General features: G+C 42.0%; 2 protein-coding genes across 2 annotated transcripts in view; one reads left to right on the top strand and one right to left on the bottom strand.

The window, feature by feature from the left end:
• PKHD1 (polycystic kidney and hepatic disease 1 (autosomal recessive)) overlaps positions 1 to 8,404 on the bottom strand; it is a 438,226-nt gene that overhangs the window by 96,032 nt on the left and 333,790 nt on the right. The gene's annotated exons all lie outside the window — the stretch shown is intronic.
• LOC102252093 (scaffold attachment factor B1-like) lies at positions 4,895 to 8,252 on the top strand. Its single transcript, XM_005885156.2, has 2 exons — positions 4,895 to 5,665; positions 6,192 to 8,252. The coding sequence occupies exons 1-2, from the start codon at positions 4,959 to 4,961 to the stop codon at positions 8,179 to 8,181; spliced, it is 2,697 nt and encodes an 898-aa protein (XP_005885218.1). The 5' UTR covers positions 4,895 to 4,958; the 3' UTR covers positions 8,182 to 8,252.

The following is an 8,404-nucleotide window of genomic DNA, read 5'->3' as shown; positions in this document are numbered from 1 at the left end:
AAACAGGAGAACAGGAGCATGGGGGCAAGAAAGTCCCAGAAAGAAAGAGAGATACCATCAGTGCTTGTGCGTGACTCTCGGAATTAATGAGGGAGGGAGGGAGGGAAAGGAAGAAGAAAAATGAAACAGGAGCATGGGGGCAAGAAAGTCCCAGAAAGAAAGAGAGATACCATCAGTGCTTGTGCGTGACTCTCTTTCATATGGAATTAATGGTGGTTTAATGGGGTATGAAAGGATGTTTTACTGGAAACAATGAGGAACAATTGTCTAGCTCACGTTTCATTTCACAGGTCATTATTGCATTAAGAAGTAAATCGACCAAGTCCGGTAAATAACAGTCTGCGTATAGCCGAGAGCTTCAAACCAACAATTTTAGCCATCACCCACTAATATCTCTGTCACTTTAACCCTTGCAGGGTAGTGCTAGGGGGCTAAACAATTACAGTCTTCACCCAGCTCTAGCAGGTGAGCATAATTCATTGCCCCTCTAGTTCCTTCTTCTGCAAAACCCAAGAGGCCATATTTTAGCATTGTTGTTTTGTTGATGAGCCAGCCTGAGCCCACTGCAGCTCTGGTGGCCTTGAACAACAACCCCCAGTTTAGACTGCAGGCAGCTTTAAACAGACTGCTTCCTCTGCAAAATTAATTGCTGCAAATGCTGTGCTCCCTCGTTGAAGCTTCTGCAAGCTCATACTCAGCTATTTGGGGAGGCCATCGAGGTGTCTGCGAGGCCAGGGGAAATGAGCTGCTTTCCTTTATTATAGGAGTTCACATTGGTGTCACTGAGCATCATCAGGCACTGGGCATCCAAGACTTTCTAGTGCCTAAATGCTGTTCCATGGAACTCAAGGGAGATTGGTGCATGAGGCAAATGCTGGCCATATTTAGAAGCACTAGCATAGCAGGTAAATCTATCAAAGGTAGTACACAGTACACAATCATATTTAAAATACAGTGTAGGTTTACAGTGATGAGTACACGAAATACAGAGTTTACTGTTATATTATTATTATTTATTAATTATTATATTGTTTTCCATATGAACAACTGTAAACCTACGTTTGTTTCACCTAGTACATGTAGTAAGGTATATATTTCATTGCATATCAAGATAAAGTATTTTCCTGATTCAACTTTAACAAAAATAAGACCAAAATCAGGTTAAGATTCATAATGCTACATAATCACATCACATAAACCAGGTCATACTGATAATTTTCCATCAAAACCTGATGTCCAGCCTACAGAGCAGATATGGAACCCTCCGCATTTCTACACTAACTCTGAAACAAGATAAACAGTCTAGTTAGCTTCCCGTGAGAGAAGAAATCTTTCAGTGATAGCATCAGTATTCCAAGTTAGTATTTCTTATTCCATATTCTCTCACCTTCTGCATCTAAAACTTAGGCCTTACAAAGGAGTGTGGTAGGATGATTAACCTCCCAAAGATGTCCAAACCCTAATCCTGAACATGTGAATATGGCAAAGGACTTCGCAGATGTGATCAAGGTTATAGATCTTAAAGTGGGGAGATTATTGGAGTGAGCCCAATCTAATACTATAAACCTTTAAAAAGCAGAGAACTTTCTTTGGCTGGAATCAGAGAGATGCAGTGGAAGAGAAGGCAGGAGAGGTTCAAAGCACCAAAGGGACACAATCTCGGTTGCTGGCTTTGAAGATGAAGGGAGCCATAAGTCCTAGAAGCTGAGCATGACCCCCAGCCTACAACAAGCAAGGGAATGGGGACCTTAGTCCTACAGTCACATGGAACTGAATTCAGGGGGGGGAAAAAAGTGAGATTGGATGTGAATTCATCCTGAAGACTTCAGAAAGGAATGCAGTCCTGCCAACATCCTAAATATGGCCTTGAGGGACACAAAGCATTGAAACCACCCTAGTATACTAAACTTCTGACCTGCAGAACTGTGAGATAATACATGGATGTTGTTTAAGCTACTAAATTTGTTATGGCAGTAAAACTAATACAAGAACCAGCTCAGATATGATGCTCAAATGTTCAAGTCATTATCCCAGCCAGACCCATGAGAAGTGGGGGCAACAAACTAGTGGTCAGTAGTATTTCACTCATCACTTATCCTGAGCCATGTATGGAGCTAAGTATTTTATATGCATTATGTCTTTTATAGCTCTAGGGCAGTGATGGCGAACCTTTTGAGCTCGGCGTGTCAGCATTTTGAAAAACCCTAACTTAACTCTGGTGCCGTGTCACATATAGAAATTTTTTGATATTTGCAACCATAGTAAAACAAAGACTTATATTTTTGATATTTATTTTATATATTTAAATGCCATTTAACAAAGAAAAATCAACCAAAAAAATGAGTTCGCGTGTCACCTCTGACACGCGTGTCATAGGTTCGCCATCACTGCTCTAGGGTCTGCTCCTTTGCCTCTAAACTTTAGAGTCTAAAGTGTTTAAGCAGAAAGAGAGAACATAGCGTAGGTGTAGAGATAGGCTGGTTTCCATCGGGGCTCTGCTCAAGGAAAGGTACATCTTGCCAACCTCACCCAAAAGGGAAGAGGTTATTACCCTCAGCCGCATTTAAAAATTCAACTTCGACTCCCTTTCTCCATGGCAATTACTCTCAGGAACTTCTATTCAATTTTTATTAATATTTCTCCTGAGAGGGACCTAAGCAAATTGGAACTGGGCCCTACAGGGAGCCCCTAATTCTGTAGTTGAAAGATTGGCTTCCAGATGTAGGAAAATTTATTTTCCTCTGTCTCTCTTTTCTTGACATGCTTTCCATAATAACCAACTCATTTTTCAGAATTCCCATTTGTTACATAAATGAGTTTTACTATCATTATTCTTATTAAAATAATAATACATATAGATGATTTTCTAAAATGGTAACTTCCCAGTTGATCCCTCTGAGCAGTGGTATTAAAGATCAGGACGGCAGACAGGTACAAGGCAGAGTCTTTTCTTTTTTACTGTGTGTTTTACTGTTTCATTTATTCACTCAACCAAAATCTTGAAGGTAATTTTTGAGTCACAAGTATAGGCCATTAGATGGTTGCCTGATGCCAAGAGGCTCCATCAAGTGACCTTCGAGAACAGTTTTTGAGAAAAATTTCCCCACATTTTATTGAGATCTATTCACATTTCTATGCCTTTGTTGTATGAGAAACAGTAACATCAGTATTCCACAAGCAGGGACATTTTTGAACACCTGTAACTAAAAGAAATTATTTTACTTTTTGCCATGGCAATATACTGGCTCTCTCTTTTCCCTTTTTCATTTTATTTTTTTCCCTTTCTATCTCTTTAAAAAATTCCCACCTTATTATTTTTAGGAATTCATATGTTTTCATTTTTCAAGTTTTAATAATAGAAGAATCTTGGATTTCATTCTTTCGGTACAGTAGTATTGAAAGATTTAATAGATAGAAGCTCAAATTTCAACTCGTTTTATACCTAAGACAGATAGATGTTGTTCGTCTGTTTGATTATCTTACATTTGTGTGTGTGCATTTTAATGGAAGGGAATACTTAAGCAGCCCATCAATAGTTGCCTTACCAATAGGTACCAAACAAATTCATGAAACCTTCTCATTTCAATTTCATGGATTTGAAAGATTGTTTGATCTAGTTTTCAGCTTATCTCCATATATTTGCATACTCACTAGATATAAAAACTAATGCAATTTTTTGACAATTTGAATGTAATAATTAAAAATATACTATAGATGGCATAAGGATGGAGCAAAATATTTTTAAAGGTCAGAAATAAATCTAAATTTCTTTGAGAATGTAGTTTATAACAAAGATGATGTTTTAAATCATGGGAAAATAGAAATTCTTTAATTAATGATGTTGAAGCATTTGACTAATCACTTAAGGAAAAAATTTATACCTTTTTCTTCACAAAAATAAATTCTACATGGGTTAAAGATTAAAAAATGAATCATTAGAATTAACAGAAAATATTAATGAAGTTATATGATCTTAGAGCTGTGGAGATCTTTCTTAGCATACATAAAAATCTAGAAACCATATGAAAAGATTTGAGAAATTTGACTATAAGAATTAAACATGTCTACAAAGAATATTAAAATCTAAACTAAATTAAGAAAGTAGGAAAAATCTTGCAACTCATATGAAAAAGGACTAATTTCTACATTTTGGAAAAATCATTCACAAACTAATGAATATAAAAAAATAAGCCAGTCTAAAAAGTGAAGACTAAAAAACAATCTGTCATATATTGACTATCAGATGAAATTTAGAATTTTTATGCTTGAAAGAGGCATATTGGGTCATTATAAGATTGCTGTTTTATTATCCTTAAATATGGAAAAGGCTGTAATGTGGAAATAGACTTATAATGTGTCATATTAGAAGAAAAACTAGTTCACTGGGTGGAAATCATAAAAAGAAGATACTATTCAAAAATTATTCAAAATATATTAGGAAGCCTTGTAAGGGAGTGGATGCCCACTTCTTGGGAAAAGTAAAGGTAATGGTCATCCATACATTGAGTGGGAAGTGGAACATATTAACCTTCAGGGAACCATCCAAATTAAAAATGCTGTAAGATTTTTTTTTCAACTGGCATATATTCCTATCAACTAATATGAATATTTCCCAAAATTCATTCTGAAAATTACACTAATTCCAAGGACCACTAATGTGTAGTGTAAACAAGTATTCTCTAGTTAAAAAGTTTAAGAAATACTGCATAACACAAATTTAAATATTGTTTAAAAATTTAATTTCAGGACTTATCAGAACCTTTAATATTTTAATGCACATGATGAATCTCCAAAATGGCAACAGAGTTTTCAAAAATGTATGTGGCCATGAACAATCTCCTGAGATTAATGAATACGGAACATTCTTTTAAAATGCTACAAAAAGATTTTGTGCTAGGAGCTGAGAGAACCCCGGCCCGGTTCTGTGTGAAGTGGGTGGCGGAGCCCGGGTCCCTGGAATGGCCGAGACTCTCTCAGGCCTAGGCGATTTGGGTGCAGCGGCTCTGAGCTCCGCCTCCTCTGAGACCCGGACACGACGCCTCCTGCCGGTGATCGATCTGCGGGCAGAGCTGAAGAAACGGAACCTGGACTCGAGCGGCAACAAGAGCGTTCTGATGGAGAGGCTCAGAAAGGCAATTGAAGATGAAGGGGGTCATCCTGATGAAATTGAAATTACCTCTGAAGGAAACAAGAAGACATCAAAAAGATCTAGCAAAGGACGTAAACCAGAAGAAGAAGGTGTGGAAGATAATGGGCTGGAGGAAAATTCTGGGGATGGACAGGAGGATGTTGAAGCCAGTTTGGAGAACTTGCAGGACATTGACATGATGGATATCAGCGTGTTAGATGAAGCAGAAATCGATAATGGAAGTGTTGTAGATTGTGTGGAAGACGATGACGCTGATAATCTCCCAGAGTCTCTGTCTGATAGTAGAGAGCTAGAGGGAGAAATGAAAGAGCTTCCTAAGCAACTTCAAGAACATGCTCTAGAGGACAGAGAAACTATAAATAACTTAGATGCTTCATCATCTGACTTCACTATGTTACAGGAAATTGAAGAGCCATCCTTGGAGCCAGAAAATGAGAAAATACTCGACATTTTGGGGGAAACTTGTAAAGCAGAGCCAGTAAAAGAAGAAGGTTCCGAGCTGGAGCAGCCATTTGCACCGCACACTGCGGGAAGCCGGTCCATCCTTGCTGCTTGACACAGTCGCTGCAGGGAAGAAACATCTGCACAGCATATGTTTCAAGGGACCTGGCGTATATGGCATACTGTTCTTGATATGTTTGCTCCCCTTCTTGGCGCTATGTGTTTTAACCAAGGTCACCTCTCTGAGAAAGGTTGTTTCCCCAGGTAGGGATTTTTCCCTGAAGTTAGGGAGGGAATAAAACCCCTTAACTAAGTGCCAGGCGGGTAGTTAATCACTTTAACTACGAACAATCACGCTTAAACTACATAATCTTTACTCCCTGGAATGGAGATAAGAAACACCCTAACCTTTGGAATAGAAATTGATAGGATTAAAATCAACTGGTATAAATACAGATGTAACAAGACAATAAAAGACAGATCCTGGCTAGAGAACCTGGCTAGGCTGCTGAACTGAACGCTGCTGTCTCTGTGTCATTCCTTCTTCGCCGACTCCGTCCACACCTTTGGGAACCCCTAGACCTGCTGGGACTGGACCCCAACAGGATACAAGTAGTGTGGGGCCAGATAGAAAGCTTGCGGAGGAAGAGGACCTTTTTGGCAGCGGCCACCCGGAGGAGGGTGATTCAGATTTGGCCAGCGTGTCAACAGCACAAGCTCAGTGGAGCAAGGCAGACACCCTGTTAGCGGTAGAGAAAAGGGAGCCCGTGGAGCAGACAGGCGGTGACAAGAGGATGGACTGTGAGCCTGTAGGGCTAGAGGAGCCAGTTGAGCAGAGTAGTAAAGTCTCAAAGCACACAGAAGCCTCTAGCGAGGAGGTCACAGAAGCACCACAGGAAGCCTCACGCCCAGATCCCAGAGATAGCAAAGAAGACATGAAGAAGTTTGCTTTTGAAGCTTGTAATGAAGTCCCTCCGGCTCCTAAAGAGTCCTCAGCCAGTGAGGGCGCTGATCAGAAAACGAGTTCTGTCAAAGATGACTCAGATACAAAACGGCTTTCCAAAGAGGACAAAGGTCTTAGCAGTTGTAGAAATTTTGGGGTTAGTGGACTTTCTTCCACCACCAGAGCTACAGATTGGAAGAATCTTTTCAGCAAATATGGAAAGGTGGTGGGTGCCAAGGTTGTGACAAATGCTCAGAGTCCTGGAGCTCGCTGCTACAGCTTTGTGACAATGTCCACAGCGGAAGAGGCCACAAAATGCATTAACCACCTGCACAAGACTGAGCTCCACGGGAAGATGATCTCAGTGGAAAAGGCAAAAAATGAGCCTGGTGGAAAGAAAACCTCTGACAAAAGAGAAGGTGAAGGGAAAAAAGAGAAGTCCAGCACCAGTGACAGATCAGCAAACCTTAAAAGGGAAGATGAAGCTGACAGAAAAGATGATGCTAAAAAGGGTGAAGATGGAAGTGGAGAAAAGAGTAAAGATCCAGATGATCAGAAACCTGGCCCTTCAGAGCGATCTCGAACCACAAAATCAGGTAGTCGAGGAACCGAGCGAACTGTAGTAATGGATAAATCTAAAGGTGTGTCTGTTATTAGTGTCAAAATATCGGGATCCAAAGAGATAGTTTCTAAGAGCCAGGATCGCAAATCAGCCAGCAGAGAGAAGCGGTCTGTTGTGTCCTTTGAAAGAGTCAAAAAGCCTCGGAAATCAAGAGACTCCGAGTCCCGCAGGTTGTGTGAGCGCAGTGAGCGGGAGCAGCGTATGCAGGCACTGTGGGAGCAGGAGGAGCGGGAGCAGCTGGAGTATGCCCAAGAGAGGCTGGCCTTCCATAGGCACCGCCTGGAGCGCGAGCGGCTAGAGCGCGAGCTCAAGCATGTGGAGCATGAGCGCAGGAAGGAACAAGAGCGCATTCACCGAGAGCGGGAGGAGCTGCAGCGTCAGCAGGAATTACGCTATGAGCAGGAACGGCGGCCTGCTGTGCGGAGGCCCAATGATGTGGATGGCTGGCGAGACGATGCCTATTGGCCAGAAGCCAAGAGAGCTGCCCTGGATGAGCGTTACCATTCTGACTTCAGCCGCTACAACCGCTTCCATGACTTTGACCACAGAGACCGGGGCCGCTACCCTGACCACTCAGTAGACAGGAGAGAAGGTTCAAGGTCAATGATGGGAGAAAGAGGAGGACAGCATTATCCTGAACGCCACGGAGGACCAGAGCGCCATGGACGGGACTCCCGTGACAGGTGGGGCGGATATGGCTCTGACAAGAGGAAGCGCGAGGGCCGGGGACTGCCTCCTCCATCCAGACGTGACTGGGGGGACCATGGCCGAAGAATTGAGGGCTCTACTGATGGAGGCATAATAGACAGGGACCACAAGAGGCAGCAAGGTGGTGAGAGAAGCATGTCTGGTCACTCTGGGCGAAGTCACATAATGAACAGGGGAAGGATGTCAGGACGTGGCAGCTTTACCCCAGATGGGGCCTCTCGGGGTCACGTGATCCCGCGTGGTGGAATGCAAGGTGGATTTGCTGGCCAGAACCGGGGCAGCCGACCCAACGACGCTCGCTTCACTCGCCGCTACTAAGTGCTTGGAATCCTGTGTTCCGTCATGTGGCAACCAGAGTATGTTCTTTTAGGAGTTATCTTAAACTGAGTACAATAATCTTTTTTTAAAATTAAATCTTTATTGTTCAGATTACAGTTGTTCCTCTTTTTTCCCCCTATAGCTCCCCTCCACTTGGTTCCCACCCCACCCTCTGCCCTTCCCCCCCTCACTGTCCTCATCCATAGGTGTATGATTTTTTTCC

The sequence above is a fragment of the Myotis brandtii genome, unplaced genomic scaffold (assembly GCF_000412655.1).
Source record: "Myotis brandtii unplaced genomic scaffold, ASM41265v1 scaffold893, whole genome shotgun sequence".
Lineage (NCBI taxonomy): Eukaryota > Metazoa > Chordata > Mammalia > Chiroptera > Vespertilionidae > Myotis > Myotis brandtii.
The sequence above is the reverse complement of the archived record's forward strand: the minus strand, read 5'-3'. Positions and strand labels throughout refer to the sequence as shown.

What these genes read in the sequence shown, in the direction of transcription:
- LOC102252093 (XM_005885156.2), top strand. Translation starts at nt 4,959, where the DNA reads ATGGCCGAGACTCTCTCAGGCCTAGGCGATTTGGGTGCAGCGGCTCTG. An exon ending in GAGCTGGAGCAGCCATTTGC is followed by an intron (nt 5,666 to 6,191) that starts ACCGCACACTGC and finishes GACTGGACCCCA; the next exon opens with ACAGGATACAAGTAGTGTGG.